This window comes from Aspergillus aculeatus, assembly GCF_001890905.1.
Source record: "Aspergillus aculeatus ATCC 16872 unplaced genomic scaffold ASPACscaffold_16, whole genome shotgun sequence".
Lineage (NCBI taxonomy): Eukaryota > Fungi > Ascomycota > Eurotiomycetes > Eurotiales > Aspergillaceae > Aspergillus > Aspergillus aculeatus.
In genome coordinates, this window is record NW_017962991.1 from 421873 (window position 1) to 448230 (window position 26358).

At 49.7% G+C, this 26358-nt stretch overlaps 10 protein-coding genes across 10 annotated transcripts; 6 read left to right on the forward strand and 4 right to left on the reverse strand.

Moving 5' to 3' along the window:
• Positions 1-54: 54 nt before the first annotated feature.
• On the reverse strand, positions 55-800 carry ASPACDRAFT_63445 (uncharacterized protein; the record flags this gene model as incomplete). Its single annotated transcript, XM_020203893.1, has 4 exons — positions 55-283; positions 364-582; positions 655-756; positions 793-800. The coding sequence occupies 4 exons, from the start codon at positions 798-800 to the stop codon at positions 55-57; spliced, it is 558 nt and encodes a 185-aa protein (XP_020052866.1).
• Positions 801-3703: 2903 nt separating this feature from the next.
• ASPACDRAFT_63446 (uncharacterized protein) lies at positions 3704-5421 on the reverse strand (the record flags this gene model as incomplete). The annotated part of the gene is made up of 4 exons (XM_020203894.1): positions 3704-4781; positions 4843-5127; positions 5178-5319; positions 5367-5421. The coding sequence occupies 4 exons, from the start codon at positions 5419-5421 to the stop codon at positions 3704-3706; spliced, it is 1560 nt and encodes a 519-aa protein (XP_020052867.1).
• Positions 5422-7513: 2092 nt separating this feature from the next.
• On the forward strand, positions 7514-9439 carry ASPACDRAFT_63447 (uncharacterized protein; the record flags this gene model as incomplete). Its single annotated transcript, XM_020203895.1, has 9 exons — positions 7514-7559; positions 7612-7775; positions 7846-7965; positions 8056-8062; positions 8134-8166; positions 8330-8355; positions 8445-8642; positions 8715-9091; positions 9160-9439. The coding sequence occupies 9 exons, from the start codon at positions 7514-7516 to the stop codon at positions 9437-9439; spliced, it is 1251 nt and encodes a 416-aa protein (XP_020052868.1).
• A 283-nt stretch (positions 9440-9722) lies between these two features.
• ASPACDRAFT_46697 (uncharacterized protein) lies at positions 9723-10088 on the reverse strand (the record flags this gene model as incomplete). Its single annotated transcript, XM_020201830.1, has 2 exons — positions 9723-9995; positions 10053-10088. The coding sequence occupies 2 exons, from the start codon at positions 10086-10088 to the stop codon at positions 9723-9725; spliced, it is 309 nt and encodes a 102-aa protein (XP_020052869.1).
• Positions 10089-10903: 815 nt separating this feature from the next.
• Positions 10904-11926, forward strand: ASPACDRAFT_46698 (glutathione S-transferase family protein; the record flags this gene model as incomplete). The annotated part of the gene is made up of 5 exons (XM_020201831.1): positions 10904-10999; positions 11072-11296; positions 11369-11426; positions 11493-11660; positions 11712-11926. 5 exons carry the CDS (start codon positions 10904-10906, stop codon positions 11924-11926), a joined length of 762 nt encoding a protein of 253 aa, XP_020052870.1.
• Positions 11927-12926: 1000 nt separating this feature from the next.
• On the reverse strand, positions 12927-14537 carry ASPACDRAFT_125172 (uncharacterized protein). Its single transcript, XM_020196799.1, has 4 exons — positions 13731-14537; positions 13605-13652; positions 13448-13540; positions 12927-13363 (listed from the first exon to the last, which is right to left on the reverse strand). The coding sequence occupies exons 1-4, from the start codon at positions 14251-14253 to the stop codon at positions 13014-13016; spliced, it is 1014 nt and encodes a 337-aa protein (XP_020052871.1). The 5' UTR covers positions 14254-14537; the 3' UTR covers positions 12927-13013.
• Positions 14538-14718: 181 nt separating this feature from the next.
• On the forward strand, positions 14719-16217 carry ASPACDRAFT_34383 (uncharacterized protein; the record flags this gene model as incomplete). Its single annotated transcript, XM_020200038.1, has 2 exons — positions 14719-14745; positions 14808-16217. 2 exons carry the CDS (start codon positions 14719-14721, stop codon positions 16215-16217), a joined length of 1437 nt encoding a protein of 478 aa, XP_020052872.1.
• A 3089-nt stretch (positions 16218-19306) lies between these two features.
• On the forward strand, positions 19307-22246 carry ASPACDRAFT_125175 (uncharacterized protein). The gene is made up of 2 exons (XM_020196800.1): positions 19307-21188; positions 21269-22246. The coding sequence occupies exons 1-2, from the start codon at positions 19696-19698 to the stop codon at positions 22107-22109; spliced, it is 2334 nt and encodes a 777-aa protein (XP_020052873.1). The 5' UTR covers positions 19307-19695; the 3' UTR covers positions 22110-22246.
• A 255-nt stretch (positions 22247-22501) lies between these two features.
• ASPACDRAFT_81221 (uncharacterized protein) lies at positions 22502-23659 on the forward strand. The gene is made up of 3 exons (XM_020205824.1): positions 22502-22647; positions 22709-22932; positions 23008-23659. The coding sequence occupies exons 1-3, from the start codon at positions 22552-22554 to the stop codon at positions 23570-23572; spliced, it is 885 nt and encodes a 294-aa protein (XP_020052874.1). The 5' UTR covers positions 22502-22551; the 3' UTR covers positions 23573-23659.
• A 638-nt stretch (positions 23660-24297) lies between these two features.
• ASPACDRAFT_16988 (uncharacterized protein) lies at positions 24298-25657 on the forward strand (the record flags this gene model as incomplete). The annotated part of the gene is made up of 3 exons (XM_020197174.1): positions 24298-24426; positions 24530-24941; positions 25014-25657. Coding segments are annotated over 3 exons (1185 nt in total), but the record flags the coding sequence as incomplete, so codon positions are not given.
• Between the last annotated feature and the right edge of the window lie 701 nt (positions 25658-26358).

The following is a 26358-nucleotide window of genomic DNA, read 5'->3' on the forward strand; positions in this document are numbered from 1 at the left end:
TCGCCCAGATCTTCATAGCCCGAGCCCTCTATTCTTCTTGGCCACATTTAATCGCTAATACTTCCTTTTCTGGGCCTTTGGAGCAAAGACGTCGACGAGAGAGCGGGAAAGCAGATGGGTACTTTCGGTGTTGGTGGCAATGGAGGCGAAACTCATCATTGCTTCTTTGAAGAAAACTTCGGGCTGGGCGACGGCCACGTTGGCTGCCATTCCTGTCCTAATGCTGAGGAAGTAGTCCGTCTCGCGCGTTGGACCAAATACACAAAGGACTCCGGTCCAGAGCCTACGAAGCGAACGAAGAAAATCAGTCATGTTATCATGGTCTGGTATCGGAACTTCAAGAACGTCACGTCAGATCCTTACCATCCAAGGGGATTATTAGCCAACAAGCCCCCGTCAACCAGATTCACGCTGCCCATCAGAGGCTTGAAGTACGCAGGGGCCGCGGAGGTGGCACGCGCCGCTTCCCACAACTTGATGTTGGCCAGGCCCCTATCAGGCACATCTAGGTCGTTGGTGTACGAGCGAAGGAAGACAGGTCCTCGGTTATTACCGGCTTCCTGCCGGACCGCCATCAAAAAGCTAGGTTTCAAAAACAAAGAAGACAAGTGAGCTTTCCAGGACGATCCACCGAATGGACAGGGCAAGTCTCACACTTTGCAAGACTTCTCCTTGTTGTTCAATAACAAGGCTTTCTCTGCCTCTTCCCCCTCTGGCAGCCTCTTTTGAGGTAGGGCTTTGATCACATCCTCTAACCTATCAGCAGGGTAGAATTGCCCTTTTGTAGCATACCGAGCCATCTTCTTGGCGTAGTCGCAGAGCAAACCATATCCAAACACCTCCTATATCAGCGAGCTATACTCGTCCAGGCACTCCTGAACGGTCATCTTGAGGCGGCCCAGCATGATAGCGATCAACCAACCTATCACCGTCAGCACCCCCACCCGATATAGATCAGGGACCTGCCTCTCAGCGACTGTCCGGTACGAACCCGTCTGTGCTGGTTCTTTCAATAAGATTGAACACTTCACATGGCTTCTCATTCGGAGCACCTTTGTTCGTGACTTCTTTCAGTGACATCAGTGAGGAAAACCTCCTCACACCTCCTTCATCTGACAGAGCAGAGTAGTTAGTCTCTGAGGGATTGTGTCCACTTGGTTGTTAAAAGCAAAAATAAAGAAAAATAAAAAAGCTTGAAGAAATTAAAAAACTATATGTATCTACTTATACCATACGAAAATATCAATTTTTTAAATTTTCACTTTAAAATTAATATCTCAGGCATTTCTTGATATTTTTGAAAAACTTTCAAAGATTCAAATAATAAAAAAAGTATTTATTTGTTTTCTAACTATATTACAATTAAATATTAAAAGTTTTCTTAATCTGGCTATGACCTAGCAGTCGGGTATAGAAATTCCAATTAACCTGATCTGATATGGCCGTTAGCCACTCTAAGATGGGCAGAGGCAAGCGGGCAGTACAGTTTGTGCAGGTTAGTAATAATCTGGCCCAGATTAATTAATTTATTAAGAGTGTGGTTGGTATTGCCGACGATAAAGTAGGAGTGTTTCTTGGTCTTTTCTATAGGGAAAAGGGGGTGTGTAAGGTGAATTTTGAAAAGCTGAACAGGTTTCAGGAAGTTGTCTCGGTGTTTGATGCAGTAAGGGAAGAAGTGCATCCAAGGTTGGGGTTGGTATGTATGTACATCTTATAACTTTTCATTCAGCCCACACCTGCAAGGCGGCGCTTAGGACCTGCAGTGTCCCCCCACTGTGTCGTCGACTGTGCCAACTCATCATGAAAAGATGGCTACGGATTACTACCGGTGACAACAACAATGATTGTGAGCTTCCTATGGAGTGTGTGTTTAGCCTATTCTCCATCACCAGCCTGGCGAAGGGTCGGTATGCTGCATGCGAAGCTTGCAAATGCACAGCTGCAAGGCACATTGCCACGGTAGTAGGGGCAACTATCAGGTGTAGACCATAACAACAGCCTAGATGGTTTTGTCTAAGACACAGCCGGTTGAGAAGTGAATCAACACCCGACAGAAATATAGAAAACATACAACAGGATCAATGTGGCTGTACCCTGGGACTAGTTCAACGTGACCGAAGTCACCTGCAAAAGGGAGTCCAGGTCTTGAGTGAGGGGCCTGATTTCCACCATTCGCACGGTGTATTCTCACACGGAAGAGCTATATGAGCTTTAGCACTGGGATTGCCATGCAGAAGCAAACGTAGAGATGAGCAACCTGGATGGTAGAATCTATACTATGGGTAAGTCGTGTTCTCGTATCCGAAACAAAGAGGTGCGGGGACAAACTCGAATACGCCCACTACATTCCTTCCCCGGCGGCCTGTATTATCACTCCCAGTTGAGCAGCGGTCTAGACGGTGCACAGTATTGTTTGACCCGCGACTACTCTTTTCTCAGCGAGCTGCAAGCGGCAAAGTTGCAATGTGTCCGAAGCTTTGTTCGACCAGTACATATCCTGCATGTCGATTCAGAGCTGGTACAATTTGCTTTTCTTTTCTGGAGATGCCGGCATCAATGCCATTTGGAGTCGACCGATGGCGCGATCTTGCGCACTGTGGTGTAGAGATAATCCACAGCAGTCGATGCTGGGATTCCCTGTTTGCTAGGATATCGTAAATTTATCCTCGGACTTTTTTCTACTTGGGAGCTGAGGCAATTTTATTGTAGAAGGAAAATGAAGGATGAGAGAATGTGATGGTTAATCCTACGTAGAAAGAACTGGCTCGTATACCTTTGACTTGCGAGGTTCCTGGAACACCCGATTCCTACTAAATAAAGTTCTGAATTTGTTTGAGACAATCTATGCTTCCGGGGATAGACAGTGGGTACTACCTTTCTGGTATAGACCGTTGGAGGAAGACCTTGAATCCATTGAGAAGAAATGCTGAGATACTATAAAGCCAGGTTGTTCATGGCGTCACTCTCCAGTGTCCAGCAGCGTCTTTCGAAGGGCGTATAGTGGATTGAATGTATGATTACAGCAATCAACCCTTGTTGGCCCGAATATGACTCAGGAAGCATGCTCATTACTTTCTCTTCTACACTTGTCTCGCCGGGACTATGAAACGTCGCACTTCGGTCTAGAAGAGTAGGGAGGTAAGGGGAAAAAAAGAGAAAGAAGAAAAGGAAAACATACGAAACAAGATATAGTGGTATTGTGAAGAGTAGATATCATGAGGACCTCCAAATAACCAGACCCACAACCGATACGTATCAAACAACCAATAGTCCATTCCTTTTATCCTCCCAGTTTGTCTCCATGGGCTATTCCCTGGCAGTGGTTTTCATGAAGAACTGAAGAGCTCTCCTTTGGGCCCCCCCGGAGATATCTTTGCTTTTGGGAAACTATCACCTGCAAGTATCAAATCTCGTTATGTCTGTCTGTGATAATTACACATTAGGCTACGCCTCAAGGATCTAGATATATCAAGTAACGAGGGCTGCCTAGCATTATCTCTTATATCTCTTTTGAACTAGTGCCGATCAATCAGAAGCAGCTGAGTATTGAAAGATATAAGCAGTTGATACTGTATTATGTTACTTTGAGTAAGCTGGAGTAACCGTATTCGCTCGGTCAATCTTAGATTGAAGCAAAATCACTTTTGAGTGCATAGTTATTGCGCTTTTGTCCAGTAACCCACGTCAACCTAGTACCTTATAACTAGGTGTGTTTCCTAGGTACCGACAGCTCGGTTAGAAGACTGTTGACATTCGTTCTAGTCCCCACTACCCGTTGTCGGAGGGTTTTTCCGAGCTCTTCTGTTGCTATGCCTAACTCAGAACATCGATAGTCCATATCCTGAAGGACTCCCTGCAGAGCGGACTCGGTAATGTCTTCACCGATGTTGTCTCTGTTTCTAAGAATACAGTCAAATTCACCGATCAGCACGAGAGCACATATAGAGGTGCCTTCTAGACGTTGGATCATGTCAGTAATGACCCTCACTGCCACAACCACGTCCTGGTCACTGTGCGCCAGGGCGAGAGACGTATTTAGCGGGATGTTGTGGAACAGCAGGATACGATCTATCATGGCTGTTACCTGTTGACGTTGAGCATTGTGACTCTCGTCGGGCAATATAGCTGGTGCAAACAACATGGCAAAGGCGGCTAGATTCTGTCCTAGTTCGATGGCCCAGACATGCTGGCGCTCCTCATACTTCAAAATCCCAATAGGCCTTGCTCCGGAAGCATCAATCAGGTCGTCAACACAACGCCTGATTCTGCTCCTCTCGTCGTCCAGGTAGTTATGGGTGTGCGCCGAGATCGTACTGGATCTCTCCCAGTCGGACAACGTGATGTCGTCTAGGCCACGATCAACGTTGAACCTATAGTAATGACCATTTTCACCGTATATATTGAGTAGATCCCTTGCTACCCTTCTGGAGGACGTCGCCATAGCGGCCAACGCTCGAACAATGGACATCCTAGTATCTCTGATGGTGACAACGTCTCCGAGACCCGTGCCAATGCTCAGAACAAGCCTCTGTTCGCACCCCGGAAACTGTTGCTTGCTTTCCTCAATAAGGATTTGGCATGGGTTATTGTACCCAAAGCCAGCGTCGATGAATTCGATGTCATCACGGCCAATTTTGATGGACTTGAAGAAGGTCGTAGCTGCTGAAGTTGCCCGCGCGATCTGCCAGATAGTGCAGGAACTGAAAGCGGAGGATGTATCATATGTCTTGAAGAGAGTTGGAGGCGCATCGACGTTGTCCTTGGTAATCGCCAGTACCACGCTATTGTATTTGATTAGCAGTCGCCAGTCATGCTCTCGAATTGTTCAATTTGTGGACATACGTCTTTGTGTATGCCTTTCCTTGAAAGGCTATATTATCATGCGTACAAGTCTCAATCGTAGGTTTTCCTTGCTGTCTGCGGGTCGCGCATTCCCCTTCCGAACAAAACTCTCTTATCATCTGCCTGACGGCTGCTTCGAGGGCTGTGGCAGAAAAAGCACCAGTGGGCCGGCCCGGGAGAATTGGGCCCCATCTGGGTGTGAAAGCTTGCCGGCCAACCTTTCGATATGCTTCTAGACATTCATCGATGGTCATGCCTAGCCTTCCAAGCATTATTGCAATAATTCTAATGGCCCTTAGCATAAGTATACTAGATATATCGAGTGATAGCATTACCCTCCAGTGCTTGTCCCACCGATCAAGTCAAAGTACTCGCATGGTCGTGGGACGTGATTGAGATCTCTAGTATTGTCACGGATGCCCTGCATAATCTTGTCCAGGATAAGGAGGCTCGATATGCCACGAATACCTCCACCATCTGAAGGGAGTTAGCCTCGTTAACAAAACAAGCTCATAAAGCCTTACCAAGAGATAGGATCCTCAACGGTCTGCCCGACGCCGTCTTAGATGTCTGGCTCATTGTTTATCCCTGCGTCATGGTGGCTCCAGTAGAAGGGTTTCAATCGCTGTCGTAGGGAATTGAAATAATGATTGACGTGTGGAAAAGGGCTCCCATGGAGTTTAAATAGATTCAACTGTACTTCTGACGCACTGATCTTACTAAGTAGGAGAATAAAAGAGACCTTGATATACGTCCAATCCTGTTGTCTGGTTGAGTTCCAAAATAATTTTGCTAGATTATTGTCAAAAGTTATTCTCGGACAGTCCACACCTCTTGAATGAGGGATTGGGAAACAAAGGACTATACGATGCTGACCTTGTGGTTACGGCCTGCCACGGAACTATGCGTACCAAATAACCCAGATACGAACCGACCACTCCCAACTCACAAGAAATTGCGAAGCGTTTGGATGCCGGAAAAAATTAAGCTTGAAGTATAGAGGTGTACAGCTGCATGTATAAGTATCTACTTTCCATTAGGACCGCCTAGTTCCATTACTGCCAAGTTAGTCTGATTTGAGAAGTGAAAGTGGAGTATGGCTTTGCAACGAGGAGAAACCGCGGATGGCTCAACAAAAGAGTAAGCTGGTACCGGGTTGCAGTCGGATGATCGACATGCGTCATGTGGCGAGGGAGGCTGAATGCTCTGTCCCTGTGTTAATTAGTCTGTTCGTATCTTCAGGTCCACACCGCAACTAAAGACCTAAGGTGTATTGTAGCTGCTGTTTGAAGAGGATTCACTAGGAGCTTAAAGTATCATATTGTTGTCTAAGATCGGACCGTGTTTAGATCCTGGCACCTGTCCCCAGCTTTTTGGCTCCCTCAATGGCCTCCGTATCGCTCCTCTACTTGGCGCGTACAGCTGAGCTAATGGAGCCTGAATATTCAATCGCATGATTGAGAAATTAACAAAGAAAAACAAAACATACAACAGAAGGGATTCGCTGGTGGTCACCCACCCAACTACTAACCTTCCGGCGAGTGGCTTGAGTACGGCTGAGCGGACGGGAAGCCCTATTTTCCACACCCTGTGGTCGTATGTGCTTGATCCTCGAGCCAAAAAAATGAATAATGTAAGATGAAAAATCTCATCTTTTCGAGATCTAGCAATGCAGTGAAAGCCCTAGGTCTCCAGAAGTTCTTAACATGTACTGTACCTATGCTATGTGCCGTACCAGATCAAGCCATAGCTGTCATTAGCTGGATTCCTCCGGCTACCCTACCATCGATGGTGTAAAGCAGATATACAAAATTGTCAATGATGTTATTAGCCTCTCAAGGAGCTTGAAAAAAGGGTACGTTCCATCACCCTAAAATTATGGATACAGTAGATGTCTATATTACCAGCTTGAGTAGATAATAAATATAGTATGGGTGTTCTTTACAGTCTGACTCTACACCTTCGACTAACTTTTATGTATTCAACTTCGCAGGCGTGAACGGCATATGTCCCTTTCTCGTCGGCTTGGCCTACAAAAGCAAAGCGCCATGATACCAAAAGGGAATCTAGCTCAATCACAACAAGTTACTTTCTTGATATAACTAGGCCCAACTAGTTCTTTGAAGCATTGGGATAGACCGGCATCTAGCGGTAAGGATATCATTACAGTTCTTCTAAGTTGAATGATATCGAAGGTAAGTAGTGATGCTATATGAGTAAAAAGGGACGATAATAGGCTCATATATGAGCATGCTTAAGTGTGAAAACGAGTCTAGATCAGGGACTTAATAATACCCATGTCTGTTCAGTCAGAATACAAGTGGCCACGCTCAAATGCAGCCACAGCATCTATACTGATATCATAGTATTGGCCACAATATGTGACAGATTAAAAACCGATTTCTTGGTTGGTCAATGCTCAGTTGCGTCCACTAGTAAGCCCCCGAAGAGCTGTATTCTGGTTGATCAGGCAGGGAGGGTAGTGGGGAGCGAGCGCAGGCAAGGAGGGAGTAGGTAAGGAGTTTAAACCTGCCCAGCGTTTCGGATACATCCCGGGGCTTTGTCAGGTCAACGCCCACCTCGCCTTTCATATATATAGGGAAAGAGGCTAGTGATTTACTCTGTAGGGGAAGAGATAGCTGTTTCACAATAGTGCCACGAACCTTTCATCATGACCAGACCCCATACTCCATGGCTGGTCCAGATACTTTCTCTGGGTACTGGGCTGTCGCTGCCATGCTTTGAATCGTGCTCAATTCGGTGCTCCAGGTGACATTCAATTGACCCGTGGTCCGAGATTGTCGAATGGCGCAGACATCTTTCTGCCCGGTAATGTCGGGTACGACCAGTTAGCGAAGAGATACACGGACTTCGACCGGCCTACCTTTGCTGCGATAGTAGCTGTGGCATCGACAAGAGATGTAGTGGAAGCCGTACGTCACCGCGGAGCATATCGTGCTCTTCTCGGGGACACAATGGTTGCATCGCTGATTCAGGTCTTAGATCCAATACGCCCGAACCCACCAGTTCCCATTCCTCGCTCAGTCAAGGGGCCATGCTCTGGCTGGCTCCGTCGTCCCAGCCCAGGAACCAATTCAGCTCAACTTACGACGAATCAATGAGGTTAGATTCGACCAGGCCAAAACTTTCGCCACGGTTGGCGGCGGGATGATGATGGACGAGTTCATCAACGCGACTTAAAAGCATGGACAGGTTACCAGTATGGTTTCTTTTTGCTTTTTTTCCCTTGTCTAATGAGATAATCTAGCTCAGTATCCTCCCCATGTACAGGCTTGATGGGGGTGACACTTGAAGTAGGCCTTGGTAGGTCTACATTTTCGAGCCTAATCGGCCTGGCTTGACTCTAGCTTATCGGGATCAGGTCGACTTCAGGGCTTGTACGGGTACATGAATGACAACGTTTCTTAAATGACGGTTGTTCTGTACGACGGAAATGTTCGGACGGTGTCCTCCCATGAGAATCCAGTCTCTGGTGAGGGTTGCGAGGAGCAGGTAAGTCAGGGCTTCGTTATACTTCTGCAACGCATTCTGGACTACAAGCTCGTGAAAATTGACACTTCACCTATCACCACAAAGGACAGCAACTCGGGGTAGTAACAGAGGCGGTGATTCGCACATATCCGCAGCAGAACGGAGGGATGCATTTCGTGGCCGACATGGAATTTAAGAGCACTGATACTGCTCAAGTCTTCGCTACGGTGAACCGCATTTCGACCCCAGCTCTGCCGAGCGAACTGGCCATTACGATTGTCACCCACTACCAGGGCGATGCGGAACCGGTAATCATGAGCCCTCCCCCCCTTTCTTATTGTACCTCTGTTCACACCAGCATACCCGAGTGGAAAATCTAGTCCGTGTTAATTGTCAACTTCGTATGGTCCGGCCCCCACGAGACCTCCCTGGAGTATCTGCGCGTCTTCCGAGACCTGGATCCCACCTCGAGCAGCGAGAGATCCGTGCCCTGGGACGTTCCGCCCTGGGTGACTTATCGGGCCCTGAATCGGCTGATCTGCGACAACCCGGGGGGCCAGAATAACAGCTATTCTGCTAGTCTGGCATTCTACAATCCCTCGGCGCTGGCTAAGCTCGTCCAGGAATGGGAGGACAGGAACCGCCAGTCTCAAGGTCACATCCGGTTTTCTCTGATGATGCAGACTTTCAGCAACGCCACCAAAGCGGAAGAGGATGACGATGCGTTTCCGTGGAGAGGGAAGTTGAATCACCTTGTGTATGTCCCCATACGTGTTTCTGTCCTGGCTCAACCCTTCCATACTAAGCACAATTGGTGACTGGCAGGTCCGTTCAAGCGCACTATACGGACATATCCTTCCGAACCGAGGTGGACAAACTACAAAAAGCCCAGCGAGACCTTCTGGTGAACGCCAGTGGTTATGGCCGGCTGCAGCAATATGTGAATCTAGGACACAGATTGAGCGACCCTGTTGAGAGCCTGTACGGAAGCGAGGGCACGAGGTTGCACCGCCTTTGGGATCTCAAGGAACGGTGCGATCCCGAGGGATGGTTTAATCTGTACCAGCCGCTGCGCCGAGCTCCTCTCGGCTGTCGAGAGCGATGATGAATATCCAGGAATGGCCAGACGATACAGGGGGTCACGACGAGATCTGAGCGATCTAGGAAGTTGGCAACGTTAACTATGATAAGCCTTGGCTGAAAGAGAAGCGGTTTCTTGGCAGAATTGAATTCATGCTGTTTATCTGTGTCCTCTTTCCAAAAGTAAAACGTGAGATAATGGGGCCTAGTTGACTTGGAGCTCTCGGCCTAGGGGGATATAGTGGCATAATAATTCTCTTCGAAGACATTATCGATGCTCCCTGAGTGCTTGTCTGTATGCTGGAGCCTTAGGAACTCCTGCCTGAGTCAGCAGAACAAGCAGGTCTGCCACCGGCGTTTAGGAGGGGAAGCGTGTCGAGGAGAGACGTGTGCATGAACAACCGGAAGCGCGCCTGATTTGGAGCCTCGCTCATGGCCGCCTCCTTGGAGGTTGGGGCCGCGGTGAAGGAGAGCATGGCGGCGGCGGCGGGCGCCTCGGCGTACACCCGCACGGTCATGCTGAGCATGACAGCGAACGTGCCCCCGCCGCCACCGCTCAGCGCCCAGTAGAGATCTTCGTGCTGCGAAAGGGAGGCCGTCCGAAGCTGCCGTGATCACTTCCCACTCCAGCATTTGACCTGCGGCCAGCCCATATTGTGAGGCCAGAAGGCCATGGCCTCCGCCTTGCGTGTACCCCCCGGCGATCCCGATATCCGGAAAGTGGCCCGTCACGACCACTTACCCTGCTTCGTGGTCGCATTCTAGGCTTCGATACCCTGCAGTTCCGCCCTGATGCGCACGGCGGGGCCAATGTAGCTGCGGGAGGTGTAGTTTGAAATTGTCATTGATGGATTTGAGGTGATGCGTTCACAGGACCAGCACATTCAACGTTACTGCGTTGATAACTATCAGCTACATTAGAAATGCACTGCCAATATACTCTTAAGAAAACTTGGGACTATATATCAAGGACACAGGTGTTGAACTATAGATCAAGAATGCAAAAAGGCCCAAGTTGGCGTATTACAAATTGGCGGCACTGTCTTGCTCCGGGCGCAATCGATTCCATGTTCCGTGGAATTAGGGCTGTGGTTCCGACGGAGTATCCGCTGACAAAAACCACTTGGCTTACACACACGACCCATCGTACAAACACTCTTGGGCTTTGGACTTGCCTCTTGCCAGTAAGTCAGTTAACTCAAGTATAAGCTATCGCCATCGCGGGCTTAGCAATCACAAATGGAGATGCGTTCGGAAGCCGAGATGCATCAGCAATTCCTGGAATAGTCATCAGACCTCAGAAATGCTACGATGGTTACGCAGCAGGCAAACAACAGAAGATCTTTCGGACTTATATATACATCATAAGAGTCTTCTATGCATTTTTTTCCTCTCCTAACATCTCAAAGAATCGTCTTCACCTGATCTTGCATTCTCACCTGCCGACATCACCACCTGAACATTTCATTGTCAGAATCAGCGCTGAAATATGGGAATCAAGACCGGTATCACCCTCTATACTGAGGGCACTCCTAACGGCCTCAAACCCACCATTCTGCTAGCTGAGCTGGGTTTGGAATACAAGGTACAGCATCTCCCAACTTGAAGCTATTGACGTTCAAATCAAAGGGATAATGTCAACTAACCCTCGCAAAAGCTTCACCCAATCAACATCCCCAAGCACGAACAAAAAGAGCCATGGTTTCTCAAGATCAACCCCAATGGTCGGATCCCTGCCCTAGTCGACCAGGACGAGAATGGTAACAAGATTACGCTGTTCGAGAGCGGCAGCATGTTGCTGTATCTTGTGGCCCGGTACGACAAAGACCACCAGGTCTCATACCCCTATGACTCTCCCGAGTACTGGGAGACCGTCAATTGGGTCAGTGTTGCAATTGCAGCATTTCAGCCTCAACAAAGTTTTCCATCGTGTTGAAACTGACAGACTCCATAGCTGATGTGGCAGATGGGAGGCGTGGGCCCGATGCAAGGGCAAGCCAACCACTTCGCGAGTAAGGCAAGACAAATGCTTGCATTTGATTATAGGAGACGTGCCCTAACTCCCGTTGACTGTCTAGGAATGGCACCCGAGAAGCACGAGTACGCCATCGGCCGCTACGTGAATGAAACGCGCCGCTTGTATCGCGTTCTGGACGGCCACCTTGCCAAAAGTAAATCCGGCTACGTGGTCGGTGACCGGGTCACGGTGGCGGATATCGCTCTGTGGAACTGGGTGGCTGCTTATAGTACGTGGGTGCACTCGCCCCCTGGGAGCCAGAGCACTGACAGTCGGGCAGAATATAGTGGCCTGTCCAGCATTGACGAGTTTCCGCATGTTCAGAAATGGCTCTTCGAATTGTTGAAGCGGCCCGGCTTTGAGGAGGGTCGGAATGCTCCCGGGCCGCATATATATCTGGAGCTCAACAAGCTGTCGGACGAGGAGTTGAATGCAAAGGGCCGCGCTGCTGGGGCTTGGATTCAGGAGGGAATGAAGCGGGATGCGGAGGTCTGATTGCGGACTTGGTTCTGTCTGATTTGGACTCCTTGGGCTTGGGCTTGGGCATCGTATGTGTGGCGGGCTCATAGCATTCTTCTCATCATGAGAGGCCATGTATCCGTCGTGTATGTGCGAGATGTCCTTTTATGGCTGCTCTTCCATTATTCTTTTTCCTCGTGGTTTCTTTTCACGTTTGGAAGAGCAGTGATTCATTGAGTCTTAGCTTTGTTGGTTGTTCCAGTTGAAATAAGGATACTCTTGATTTGTGACGACTCAATGCGAGCTACGCTATTCGCCATTCTCAAATTAGAAGAAATTTTCGGCTATTAAAAAGACCGCCGTATAGAGCTAGGTAGGCTGCTTATCATTCAAGCCCGAGGTTTGAGTCAACTCCTAAAAATTTATTGATGGTGGTATGGCGTGTCAACAATGCTAGTGCGTGTCGAGAGTATACCGCCGCCCGGGAGAGACTGCAGGTAGGTTCTACTATCGTCCATAGAATACTTCTACTTCTACAGCGAATGGCGAGTGGGATCGTCACTCGCACATGTAACAAGATGCTCAAACGACTATCAGGAACGACCTTCGCTCGATGCCTTGCCATTGGTCAACTTCTGAAAGATCCATTCATAAGACTGAAGAAGAGGCGAGGCTAGTGCCACTGACGATAATCGATAATTTGATGCTGGGTCGTTCAAGTGCATGCCGCTGGCTCGTCTAAATAATTGGTATGTGGGGGAAAGCTTTTGCGAGGAGTGAAAGAAGAAGAAAATTACCTGGTTTGCATGTGATCACAACGAAAGCTGTCTCTAAGGGCTTGCGATAAGCCGATCAGCCTTGGCTCATTTAGTCGATGAAAAAACGACAACTTCGTGAGAACGCAATTTTTGAAATTACGCCACGATATCCCGAGCTTACTCTGATTCTGGCCCAATCCTAACATATCTCTAGCCGAATATTGGCTACTGTGGTTGGCAACAGTGTCCAGCAAATAGTACAGGTTTAACCTAACCCTGTCAAGCAGTTGTTCAGGCCTGTGAACGCAACTTGGATTGAGTGAAATTCTAGATTCAGATAAACCTGTATTCCTCTTTCTGATTCCTCATGCTGGACCCGTCCAGCCACTACGGTGCAACCATTCCTCAAAGGAGGATGCCTTTAACCCCAATTCCTCAAAGGAGTGGTCCTCATGCTCAGCGAAGGCCCCGTAACAGATCTTGTCCGCTGGCAGTATGGCAGCCCATTCCATCATCTCTGTTGCATCCCTCTTAAAGGCCGGCCCCACGAACGGAGCTGTCATCTCTCCAAATTCCTCTGCAGATATCGGGTCATGGATTGCGGGCAGACCAGTGACCCTTGTGAAAGTCTCTATCATCTCAACAGGGGTGACTCGAGAGCTTAGCACAAAGTACGTCTTGTCACGGGTTTTCTCGGCACCCATCTCGAATACCCCTAACCGAACAAGTTAACATGTCAGCCGTACTTCAATGAGTCTCCGAAGCTCGACACTATGTATACTTGGGGAAAGAAACTTACTGGATGCAAATATGCCCATGTCATGGATCGGATCAGTCCACTGCGCGACCTGGCCGCTGGGAATAGCGATACGAAACTGGACAACACCGTCCGCTATGCGATCATCACATTACTCCATATCTGTAACCGAGTTTTAGGTATCTCAAGCTAAACTTACATCGACGGTCACAGTATTGAGGCCAATACAAATTGGTATAAAAGAACCCTGTGCAACAAATCAATTGTCAGTGTAAGGTGTGCAGCTGTGGACCCCCACAGCAATTGCTGCTCCAGAATCACGAACCCGGGATGAGACAAGTCACCGCGCCGAGCCTTTGCTTTGCGAATTTCTCAACTTCATGCTTGTTGTTCATGTGATGGATATTCGGGTATCGACCTTCGGTAGCGCGGACCATATCCGGCAAGCTACTGAAGACGAAGTGCTTAACACCACATTCATCCGCTGCTAGGACGATACGACGACCTGCCTCAACCTCATGTTTCAGGTCTTCTTCTTTGTCCAGAATTCTGCCAGCTTGGGTCTCGGAGGTCATGGCAAACACGCCGTATGCGCCTGCAAAGGCGGCTTGGAGGGACGTTTGGTCATCGACGCGCCCGGGGACGAGCGACAGGCGTTGGTCGATGGTCTGGTGATCGGCCATAAATTTCCGCGCTTTTGTCGTATTGGGATCTCGGGTGATCCCTCGAACGTGCCAAAGACCTCCATCTGGTGTTCTGGAGCCCAGCAGGGCACGAACAATCCCTCCTCCTTGGTTGCCGGTGGCTCCCATAACCACTATGATGCGAGAGGTGTCGGGGATAGACATTTTCTTCTAGCGTGCGATGGTGTCTGATACACAAATGACAGGGTACGAAGATAAGAAATGAATGATGAATCAGTCGAAGAGGAGTTCAGCTGTACGGGTAGAAGTGAATTGGAATGCACTCCGGAATATACATAGTGATTGTCGCATTCGTCAGGCTTTTGTACTTGTTCTCTCAGTTGAGATGTACCCAGTGGGATACCGGCAGGTTCCACGGAACCAGGGTTCCCCGCATGTAAGACTAGGGAAATCAAGTTGGAACACAAAGGTATTCTCAAGGCTACGAGCGATGGCTCTGGGTGGGAAGAAGTTGTTATCTGGGTTAACTTAGTTACCAATCCGCAGAATTAGTCAGCTGACTGCCTGCTTCCGCGGAAGCAGCTGAGTTAATGAGGGTACTTAAATTACCAAGCAGCAGCTCCATGGAGGTGCAAGAATCTCCTGAGAAGCCAATTCCGATAAGCTACAATGGACTCCAGTAATCGTCCGAGAAAGGTGGGACTAACTCGAAAGTCGTATATTGTCCACGAAGCATCATTTAACTGTATTTCGAGCAGGCATGCGACCTGTGTTATACTCGCAAGATCAAGTGCGACGGGCAGGAGCCCCGCTGCTCCAACTGCATCAACTATGCAACCGACTGTACACATATTGCTCTGCGCCGTAAAGCGAGACCGAGAGCACAACGTCGCGCCACACAGAATTTCCCATCTCAGCCAAAGGCCCAAGGTCGGGCAATTCATCAAGCCGAGCGGCTCAGGGAGATTACAGGAGAAGCACCGGTTGACGATCAATCGCCCAAAGATCGGAACCATGCAATCGACACCATGAAGCTCCCTCCACTGCCAGAGGCTATGGCCATGGTCGGAATATTCCTCAACACAGTTAACACAGCCCTACCGCTTTTCCGTGCCGACACGCTCTTGCGTATGGTTGGGCAGTGTTATGCCCTCCACCCGCGACGACGCGATCCACTCGTCTGGGCTGCTATCAATACCGTCTTCGCTCTGGCCAGCCAACATAGGCCCAGTAGCACGATTGAAGGTGTCTTCCATCGTCAGACTGAGCACACGAATGAATATCTCAGCAACGCACAATCGGTTGTCTCAACGGTGATGACGGGAGATGTTTCCCTATTGAATGTACAGACACTTCTAGGCATGGTGATGGTGCTCCAGACGGCGCGTGACCCGACTCCAGCTTTGACGTTGCTGTCCGCCACAATGCGCCTTATACACAAGTTGGGCCTACATAACCGTGCTGCATCAGCGCATCTTGACCTTGTACACCGGAGACAACACGCCCGCGTTTTCTGGATCGCATACATTCTCGACAAAGATCTCAGCCTGCGTGCTGAAATCCCCCCCGTGCAGCTCGATGACGATATCGACGTGGACCTGCCTTCTTCCTTGCCAGTGTCCCTTGATGACAATGACAACACTGCTGGCACCCTTGTCACCGATGATGGGAAAGCCAAGCTGAGTTATTTCTTCGCCCGTATTCAGCTCGCCAGCATCGAGGGTCGTATCTATAGGTATCTCTACTCGACGCAAGCCTCAAAGCAGAGCCCGCTGGAAAGGGCCTTGCTACGAGATAGTATTAGTGTCGCGTTAGATGAATGGAGAGCGTCCATCCCGCTCGAATTCAGCGCCGCGGTTGTCACCTTGACCGCGAGAAGCAAGCCGGCGAGTCTGGGCTTCTTCTGTGTGCTTCACTCAAGCGGGCTGCAGTGCAGGATGCTCATTCACCGAGCTCAGGCGATGGACGAGCAATGGATAAAAGGGGTCCGCAATTTTAGTCGAGGCATCAGCCCTCTACAGATACCGCCATGCTGGGAAGGACTTGTACACGAGGCTCGAGACTTCGTGCTCTTGTTCCAGGAAATCTGGTCGCGAGACAGTTGGTTCCGATGGTATCAATTTCTACCCCCCTACCCCCTTTTCGGAAGGTGTGTACGTGATCGCTAAACTCACGACAGGATAACAACCTGTCCTTACATATCTGCTACAATGCTGTTGACAGCAAACAGCCTCCACAACATTCGGCATAGAAAGGTCGAACTAGACATCGAGCTGATTGATGCTGCCCTGTCTTGGCTGAATGACCTCATATTAGAGGATCCATCGGATGCTAAGAAGAGGTTTCGAGATATTTTCATAGAGGCCACTCATAAGGTGAAGCGAAGGCTTGCTGTCAATGATAGGCTTGAGTGAGCTACGGCAGACGATTGCCGCCGTCGGGCAAATGAATTTCGCCTGCCAAGTCTCTCTACCGCAGGTCTTAACTACTGCTTTCTAAATAAGAACCGCCTATTTGGCATGTGCAGGGGCTACACACGGGAGGCGCGAGTGTCCGACCGAAGTTGCCTAGAGTGGGATCCTTTCCCATGAATCACAAGATTGAAAGTGCAAAGAATCATCTGAACAGCGAAGAATTCAGCTTATTGCTATCAAGGAGCTGCTGAGGAACCTAGAGTGACCTTGTATGTCAGTCTCACATTCGATGCGTCATATTGCATAGGGAAAGGCTGCAGCCAAAAGGCTGAGAAGACTAGCAAACAGGATCATAAGTTTATCATTCACCAGGCAGTACCAACGAGAGAGTTCCTTCGACCTCAATTGGAAAGTAGTCTGTCAGGAGTGCGCGAATGTCGGAAGTTGGAGACGACCATGTTGATAGATTGCCAGTTCGTATTTTACACGTGATCGGTTTGGAATCTCCAGAGAAAAGACGGCCTCGTGAGACTAAACGTATAAAACGATTCGTGATGTAACACGGGAAGATAATATTCCCTTACTATGCTATATGTAGACCAGCGCCTCTTGGCGCAGGCTCAAAGACTGTAGAGAAGCTTTTTGTGCAATGTTTATTTGCGGAAGCATGGAGCTAGACAAAGTAAGGCTGCTGATAGATTTATTCTGTTTAAGGATGCGTTGCCGCTCTTCTGCAATCAGCTGTTCCCGCACGTTATCGGGAATATCATCATGAATCTCCAGAATACCGCCTTGCTCCACATATTTGACGCGGCTTCTTGAATGATGCGTCCTGAGCCGGTAATGCTTTTTTCCAATGGGATCCTGCCAGTAGTACTGACCCTATTGTTGGCAAGGCGGTCCCGGAGACCGCATTTTCAATATGCGTCACGCCAGACAGAGGGTTGGCTCGAGCAGCCTTCGGCATCAATCTGATCATCCAAGTCCGGAGCACTCTATTGATCAGGAGGAAGTTCCTCTTTTGTCAGTTTCTCTCGTTGAACAGTACTGCGTAGTCTCGAATCATTGTTCTCTTGCTCGAGGCTTTTCAGTCATTATTCTGACATACCACACTGACAGATGTACAAGTTCAAGTAACAAGTTGTTCAAAGTATTATAAATCTCAACTCAGCCATGCCTGCTGCTCCTTCACATCTTCCGCCTCCTCCTCCGCCTCCTCCACCAGCTCCCACCGCTGCTACACCCTTCAGCCTCATACTCTGCCCACATCAGGTTCTTCAGGAGCATTTATGGTTCAATTACTGATATACAACAACCACCCCTCTAGAGTCCATTGGGCTTATTTTGTGCGCTCGCCCACCGATCCTCAGGTGGGAGTTATTTCTATTATCTGCTTTTTGGAAAATTTATTAGTTTACCCGTGTGGTAAGTCAGGATCCACGCAACCGGCGATGTAACGGCTTTGTGTCCGAGATTGAGCGCGCCCATGATCTGCGTACAACTCCGAACATCAATATAGTCCCGCTCCAATGGTTTGGCGGTGAACAATTCAATGAACGAACTATGTTTAACGATATAGAGTTCAAGTTGGACAATCTACCGGCGTGTCCGTTCGAGACCAGTGTTCACAAAGTGAAAGCTCCGGGTAAGAGCTTGAATACTACTGGCGGGAATGTAAGTCTTTTCGTTTTTGAAGACCGGTGCTCCACTGTATCTCTCAACTGCAGATTGTGCTAACTCTAGGTTTTAGATAGCAGTCAATGACGTCGGCAAGAAGATCACTCAGAGAAACTGCCAAGCATGGATCATCGAATCTGCGGATCAATCAGCTTGTGGATGATGGTATGTTTCAGAGGGAGGTCGCGGATTATCTTCGCGTAATTGAGCAGTGATCTTAGTCAATTATGGCCATGAGTTATGACTGAGCCCATCACGAGAGTCTGCCAGTATCAACCGCTATTGCTGGAAGCAGTAGTGCCTGAGGTTGATTGGAAATCATGGATGCAGTCAACAGCAGGTCTTCACCTTTTCATAGAATGAATATCTAAACAAGGGCATCCCAGATCTTTCATGTGGTACTACTTAAGAAAACAATGCCGACCCAGCGTGCAATGCTACACCGTGATAAGTCCCCATTGACGTCACTCTGTGGCGCTGCAAGTGTCCAGCATACACCACAAATTAGATGATTATGCTTCCTATCGCCAAGGTACATCTCTTGGAGCCGAGCCCAGAGCGTAGATACACTCAATTTTCCACCGGTCATTAGCGTGGCTGAGATGAGGTGCACGGCCCACGGGTAAGACGGGCTTTGGACACATACCAATAGTGTGCCGAGTCTAGAAGCAACCTTGTTCTGTGGGTTAATGTATGGTTGTATTACCAGCACCAGAATGACCTGCGATATGCTGTATACGGTGGGGGATAAGATCTCAATGGCCCGAGTGCATGGCTTGATCTCAATAAATCTTGCAGCTACCATCCTTTAGGCTCCGAGGGAAAGAATCAGTACCAATAATCGTATTGTCCTGAGAAAGAAATATGGCTAGTAGACATCATGTAAGGGGATTAGCCTGGTCAAATAGCAGACGAAGCAGCCAATTGAGTGGTAGCATAATGATGCTGCGGCTGAGATTACCTATTTAAAGTAAGATGGGCTGAGTTTCAGCATTCTTGATATGGAATTGGACGGAAACAAAATGCGACCTCAACTTCACCTTTCTAGTCCACTGAAGTCCTCTTAGTTGAATGATTCGCAGTCAGTGATTGGACGTGCGCGTCCTGTCTTTGTCTAGCGCCATGCAGTCAGACTCACTAAAGTAACCCGCTCGGCCCACGGCAAGACGGCGAGGTCGGAGCCGCTGAATCCCACCACCCTATCTCTTTCACGCTCAAAAGTCTTAAGAGTTCGAAATCAGCAATCTTTCTGTCATGCACGATCCTTGCTTCATGAACACAAGCGATCCTCGCTGGCTTGTATACTATGAGTGCAGGTAACGACAAACCCCTCGAAGGGGCCCCCGGGCTCCTTTCTACCTGGTGGGGTCAATTCCGTTATACAATCATTCCGTTATCAAACAACACACAGCAACAAAAGCAGCCACGATGGAAGACCTGGCTCCCTCACGGTCTTTCACAAGACCCCAATGAAGGACGAGAAGGACGAGAATGGCTCAAGGGAGCCGTTATCTGCTCTTGGATCACTGCGACAATCCTGACCCTCAATTCCATTATGTTGATTGTGGCACTCATCTTCGCCTATCGCCAGTCGAGCAACCAAGGTCAATTTCAGGTGGTCGAGCTCTTCACGGGGAAGTGCTCCCTGGCAAAACACTCCGCGACGGGCATACATGTAGTGATCAACGTCTTGGGAACAATTTTACTTGGGGCCAGCAGCTGCGTTATGCAGTGCCTGGGTGCGCCCTCTCGCTCGGATATCGACCGGGCCCACGCGCGCTCGCGCTGGCTGAATATAGGGACCTTTAGTTTTCGCAATTTTGCGATAATGAGTCCCAAACAAAAAGTTCTGTGGGGGCTACTGCTGCTCAGTTCCACTCCGATCCATATGATATACAACTCGGTCATCTACTCATCCATTGCGGAGCTCGAGTCCGGGAACCTCTTGATCCCGCACGACCTCTCGTCGAACGAATCTTTGGTCAACGACGCGGTGAGCCGCGAGAGGTTCCGGGCCAGAATTGGCCTCGATCCGGCCATTGTGCAACAGCGGATCTTCGATGGAACTTTCACCAATTTGACAGACAAGGATTGTTGGGCCAAGCGGGCCGATGAGACATTATACAGTACACTTGTTTATGTCGTTGACAGGCAGTACTTTCACAATACGAGCAGTCTGTGGGTAGACGGGGGAGAATTCTCTTCCTCCGAGAACTACTACCCTGTGGAACCAGTCTACTGGAGCTATCGCGTGTGGAACTACACCACTGTCGTGGGCGGGCATCCATACCAGTTCAACTTTGCCGATGATTCTTTCGAAAGTCTGTGGGACCCCTACAACAATACTAACGCAAGCGCTGCATTGCAGGTTGACGTGATGGGTCTGCTAAGTTACAATTCGCAGTACAATCCGACTCAGGAGGCTCTGCGCGAGTACTTGGACACCCCCTCACACTGGCAGAACAGCTCCTGGGCAGCCGCAACGACATTCGAGTTCTTCAAAGAAGGCGACTTGGATATTGGAATATATCCAGAGGTTCCTGTTTCGCACTGTCTTATGGATGAAAGTCGACAGCGCTGTCAGCTGCTCTTCAGTCCACCGATTGCAATTGTTGTCATAATCTGTAATGCGATCAAACTGAGCTGCATGATGATAGCAGTCAGAGCCAGGCGTAGAGATCTACTTTTGACTACAGGCGACGCGCTGGCCTCATTCCTCACCCGACCTGATCCAACAACTCGGGGTCAATGCTTGCTCTCTCGCGCAGAGGTGGCTCAAGGACTGCGATTCTGGGGCTGCTCTGCACTCACTCCCGGTCATAAGAACGGGTACTGGGTGCAAGCACAGAGCTCAAGCCGTAGCCCCAGCCCAGCTCCTAGTCTAGGTCTCGGGCAGAACACGGGATCCTTGAATTACGCGATAGACAACATATTAATATCACCATCCGCGCCGCAGACAACTACTGAACTTCGCCCAAGAGAGGTTACTCCGCGACAGAGGTGGTATCAAGCTGTCAACTGGCCTCGCAGAGTAATAGCCTTATTCTGGTTAGTCGTTGTCAATCCCGACGACCCTCCCCTACAGAAGCCCCATCTACACCTGTCACTCCCACTAACCCAACTCCTAGCTACATATCATGCATCGCAGTGAGCTTTGCCCTTCTCTTCCACGGCATAGGTTCCGATACCTTCCACGAGGCCATGTCCATCGGCTTCAGCAAGTACTCGGAATCCTATCTAGTCAACACGAACACCACAAACATCCTCGCCCTTGTACTGTTAGCCAACACTCCCCAACTCGGCTTGTCCATCCTATACTTTCTGACCAACGGCGTCTTGACCTGCATGCTCCTTGACGCCGAGCTCCAGCGGTACGCCACGCGACGCCGCTCACTCCGCTGTTCCTGGCCCAAGGGCCAACAACGCTCGACCTACTACCTGACTCTGCCTTACCGGTACAGCCTCCCGCTGCTGACAGTATCCGCTTCGCTTCACTGGCTTTTATCACAGAGCTTCTTTTTTGTTCACATCCGGCGGGTCGATATATCCCAGCGATACATAGTGGATGAGGCGCGGGGATGCTGCTACTCCCCGTTGGCGATCTTCATTACTATTTGGGTCGCTGTTGCGGGGCTATTGGTTGTGGTAGGGCTCGGGTTCCGGCGGTTCGAGAGCGGGATGCCGCTAGCCGGGGGTTGTAGTATGGTTCTGTCCGCACTGTGCCATTTACCGGAGGATGATGAGGGCGCGGCCGAAAAGACGGTGATGTGGGGTGAGATTCCAAAAAATACTCCAGGGCTCGGTCCTACACAGAATGACAAGAGGAGAGTCGAAGAGAGGTTTATGGAGGGTACGGGGGAGACGGGGGCTGCCACTGCCGCCCGGGATGGGACGATGGAAGGATATGCACATTGTTCGTTTAGCTCCTTGGAAGTGATGGCGCCAGGGTTGGATCGGTTATATGCTTAATTAGCTTGCGCTGCACCCCTTGTCTGTATCCTGGATGTACGTACTAGGGCAAGGCTGCCTTCCTTTATCTGCTCTTGCAAGTATTATAGAAGAATACTCCCGGGAGAGCTACAAGATGCCGAGTACTGAAAGTCCAGATATAATTGTCTATTTTCTTAAAAAAGAAATTATCTAATAATCTAATGATGGCGGCAATCGTCTGCCGTAAGTGAGCAGGGTTCTCTAGGTATCGGTGCTAAGTTTGGCACTAAGTTAGCTACAGTAGCTAGTGCATACACTACGCGAGACTAAAATGCCTAGTGTATGATGACTTTCCCATCTCTACGACTGCTGACTGCATCTGTCTCCCCTCATCAGACTCTTCGTTTCCGTCACTTCGCATTTGTCTTTCTGCTCTACGCATCTGGGAGATATCTCCATCCTACATACGTATACACATACAATGTCCGATCAACAACAACCACAACCTCTCACCTGGGTCGTCACCGGCTGCTCCTCCGGCATTGGTGAGGCCTTGGTTCGCGCGATCTTGGACAAGGTGAACGAGTCCCCTTCCTCGATACGTCTATGTGGATGCTAAACAGATGGGACACACACAGGGCGACCAAGTCATCGCGACTGCCCGCCCACGCGACGGTGTCAGCGGTGGAGACCGTCTCTCGGCTCTGAAAGACGCAGGCGCTGCCGTGTTCGAGCTAGATGTAAGCAGCTCGCAAGAAGAACTCGACACTAAGGCCCGCGAGATCTGGGAGATATTTGGCAAAGTGGACGTGTTGGTCAACAACGCAGGATATATCGATGCAGGAATTTTCGAAGAAATCACGTTTGTCCCGCCTGTTCTACTTCCAAATCCGCCATGACAGTTCAAAAGACCTAAGACTTTGTTACCCTCTTCTAGCGAGTCGTTTCTGATCAACGCCCTTCGCACTAATGCCTTGGGTCCCCTCAACCTGACCCGCGCCTTTCTTCCTCTGATGCGCGCCCGGCAATCCGGAACCGTGCTCTTCTCCAGCACCGTAGGAGTCTACTACGGTGCGCCGGGGGCTTCGAGCTACACGGGTGGCAAGGGTCTGTTGGAGACCGTCGTCCCCAACCTGGCCCTCGAGCTGGCGCCCTTTGGCATCCGAACGTCGCTCCTCACCTACGGCTACTTTCGCACGGAGGTGATGGCGCCCGGCAATATTCATTACCGGGCCCCCCGCCAGCTGCCGGAGTATGCGGAAATGAACCGTCTGGTGGCGGCTGGTTGCGCGGCCTCGAACCACAATCAGTCGGGCGATCCTGCGAAGGCAGCTGCGGTGGTTGTTGAGGCGGTTAAGGGGACAGGTCGATGGCAGGGCAAGCAATTGCCGTTGCGGTTGCCTATTGGGAAGGATGCTATCAGTGCCATCCGCAAGGCCTGTGAGGAGAGATTGGCGATCTGTGCGGAGCTGGAAGGGATCGTGGATCAGACTGATCTTTAGATGCGCTCTTTCTTTTGATGTGCTCTTTCTTTCTTTTTTTCGACGGGATTTCAGTGAATGAATATATGGTGTTTGTTAGGAGAGCTTCTTTGAAATCATCAGTCAGTGGACTCGTACATGACCTGTCGATGTGATCGGAGTTATCCGCATACCAAAAGGGCATGGGGCAGTAGTCTGACACGATCGCAGAGATCAGTGGTATGTGCAGCATCGGACAGAGTAGGCATCTAGGACCAGATAGTTTGAGAGGGCTGAGGACTTACCAAAGCTGGTAAGTGACAGGAATGCTAGCCATACGCTCGACATGCACTGTCAGATTTTGGGATGTGAATTGGGTTGACATTCACTTCCTAATCAGGAAGGCATGGCATGCCGGAACTGCAGGCATGTGAGGCGTCATCCCCTCCTCATCCTTTCCCCATCCACCGGAAAGCTTCTACCCATCACATGAATGACCTCATCAAAGAAGGACAAAAGTTATTCTTATAGTTGCACACTCTTCAACTCACACGCCAGACACCAAAACGACACGAACGCCCCGCTTGGACGTGTCAGAGACGTGATTGTGGAGACTGCCCCATCTATACAAAGCTTACCTCAATACCCTCGCAACCACCTTTCTAGTCATCACACCAACTGCTCCTAGCTCGCCTCCTCCTTCTGATCTGGCTATGGTGTCGCCCATCATGGCTGAGAAGAGCATCAACTCTCCTCCATCCAGCCCTCCCATCTATCCTCAATCACCTGCAGGATGGCAGGTTGCCCTCCGTGCCATAAAACTTCTCTATGCCCAGCGACAAAACAAGCAGTGCACTGCGCGCGTCTCGGAGCTGCTCATAACCGCGCCAGAGCCAGTAAGTATCTAGCTCTTGGGAGGCGAGTCGACCAGACCCGAAATGATTACCCCGAGCGAGCCGGAGGTGTACGTGAGTCGAGTGCTTACGCCGATCCTTCCAGATCCATCCTGTTCACCAGACGTTCCTCTATTTCTACAGCGCCATCTGCTATGAGGCAATGGGCCTTTCCGCTCACAATTACTCTCGCAACAAGCTCCCATTGCTGCACTCTGCTCTAGACTGTTTCACCCACTGCAGTGCTGTCTTGCCGAGCCCAGTCCCAACCACCGAGCGCTACTCACACATTTCCGAGGCTTTATTTACTTCAGTTCCCTCGGATTGGTCCTCGTATTCTGACTCCCCGGGATCGAGAACTAGGCCCTCGAGCCTTGCAAGCAGCCTTGCGGACATGATCGAACGATCTCTCATCTACGGCAGCGTGGATGGGGATCCCTTTGTCTCACACGATGGCGATGATGAAGACAGACAGTTTCAAGAAGAGCTATGCACCGGGATTCTAGCTACAAGCGCCAGTCAAAGCCACTTGATTCCCTATCCCTTGAATGTCAGAAAACCTTCCGGGGCTTCTATTTCTAGCATATCAGGCGCATGTGATGATGCACCGAAAGCAAGCAAGACCAGTGATTTACATGCTTGGACAAATCGCCCAGCAGCCAACAGTGTCGGCACAAGCAAGATTCCTCTTCCTCGTCCACCTTCCAAGATTCCTCTCAAAGTTGCTCCACGACACGTTCGAACCCCTTCTCCCGACCCTCGACACGGGACACATTTTGCAGAAGCCATTTCTAGCTTGGAAGAAGGGCGGAGAATGCTTCCATACCCCACAGAGTGGTCCAACCATATCTCAAACTACAACAGCAGTATACGCTCTCTTAACACCCATATCACCTCGAGCATCGCCACAATCCGGGCCATGATTGAGGAAGTAACCCAGATGCAGCACGCTCGCCGAGTGTCGAAGAGTATCCGACGCTCGGCATCTTTCTGGAGCTTCAGTCCTGTAAAGGAGGGAGATCGGAGTTCTTCTTCGTCGGCTGTATCTCGTGCCAAGCCTGCTGATAACAGCTCGGGACGAGTACTCGTCACAGAGAGCATGGAGCAGCGAATTAAGAGGCTACGCAGTGAAGGGTGGCAGACAGTTGGAACCAAGTCTCAGCGGCGAGGGTGGAAGGGAGAGGAGTACTACCGGGCCTACTGCTCCAGAGTCTTGGAAGAGCTATACCTGAAGGAAGTGCAGTGATCCATTGTTTTTACTGGTTGCATAGATGTATTGGCGTTTGAGTTGCATTGAGCTTGTTTGCCTTTGACGTGTCAGTCCAGCGCTCTTTTGAGGGTTGCGCTTGGCGTTGAGGATTGCATATGCATAGCATGGTCGCGTCGTTTGTACAGGTAACTTAGCATTGGGGTGATAACTGTAAGGGTAGTCGGCGAAATGGGCTGTCTATATCTCAATGACAATGCAGAAATATTCTAATTCCGATTCCATCGATGAGCTGGTACCCGAGACCAAAAGAGAGCACTGATTAGGGCAACCAGATAGCCACTGCACCTTCACCTTGCATGCATCGCGGATCGATAAGTGGACACAGGATGCATTTCATGCATATCATTCATTTCTTCCTCGAGACTTCCATGCATCGACTTAGTGAGACATAGCTATTGTGAAAGACTCCTTCAATTCTAGGTTAGCATTGATAGTTAGAACCTTGGAGCTAGTGGGACGTGTCAGAGTTGTTTCACAGGGCTCCGAGCAAAAAAAAAAAATGACAGATTGGCTCCAAGCCTGCACGATCCAATCAGTCCCGGGCGATTAAACTACAGACTTTTGTGACTGGTGATAGTCGATTTAGGTAGTACTCATTTACACAGTACAGCTCCGATTGAGATAGATCCGATTTCGAGGTGCAAGCTTGAATTTTTGTCCCCCTT

Coding starts and splice junctions, on each gene's coding strand:
- ASPACDRAFT_125172 (XM_020196799.1), bottom strand. CDS start 14,253: ATGTCTATCCCCGACACCTCTCGCATCATAGTGGTTATGGGAGCCACC. Junction 13,653..13,730: donor GGTGACTTGTCTCATCCCGG/GTTCGTGATTCT, acceptor TTTGTTGCACAG/GGTTCTTTTATACCAATTTG. Junction 13,364..13,447: donor CATGGGCATATTTGCATCCA/GTAAGTTTCTTT, acceptor TTGTTCGGTTAG/GGGTATTCGAGATGGGTGCC.
- ASPACDRAFT_125175 (XM_020196800.1), top strand. CDS start 19,696: ATGTTGATTGTGGCACTCATCTTCGCCTATCGCCAGTCGAGCAACCAA. Junction 21,189..21,268: donor AGAGTAATAGCCTTATTCTG/GTTAGTCGTTGT, acceptor CCCAACTCCTAG/CTACATATCATGCATCGCAG.
- ASPACDRAFT_81221 (XM_020205824.1), top strand. CDS start 22,552: ATGTCCGATCAACAACAACCACAACCTCTCACCTGGGTCGTCACCGGC. Junction 22,648..22,708: donor TTCGCGCGATCTTGGACAAG/GTGAACGAGTCC, acceptor GGACACACACAG/GGCGACCAAGTCATCGCGAC. Junction 22,933..23,007: donor GGAATTTTCGAAGAAATCAC/GTTTGTCCCGCC, acceptor ACCCTCTTCTAG/CGAGTCGTTTCTGATCAACG.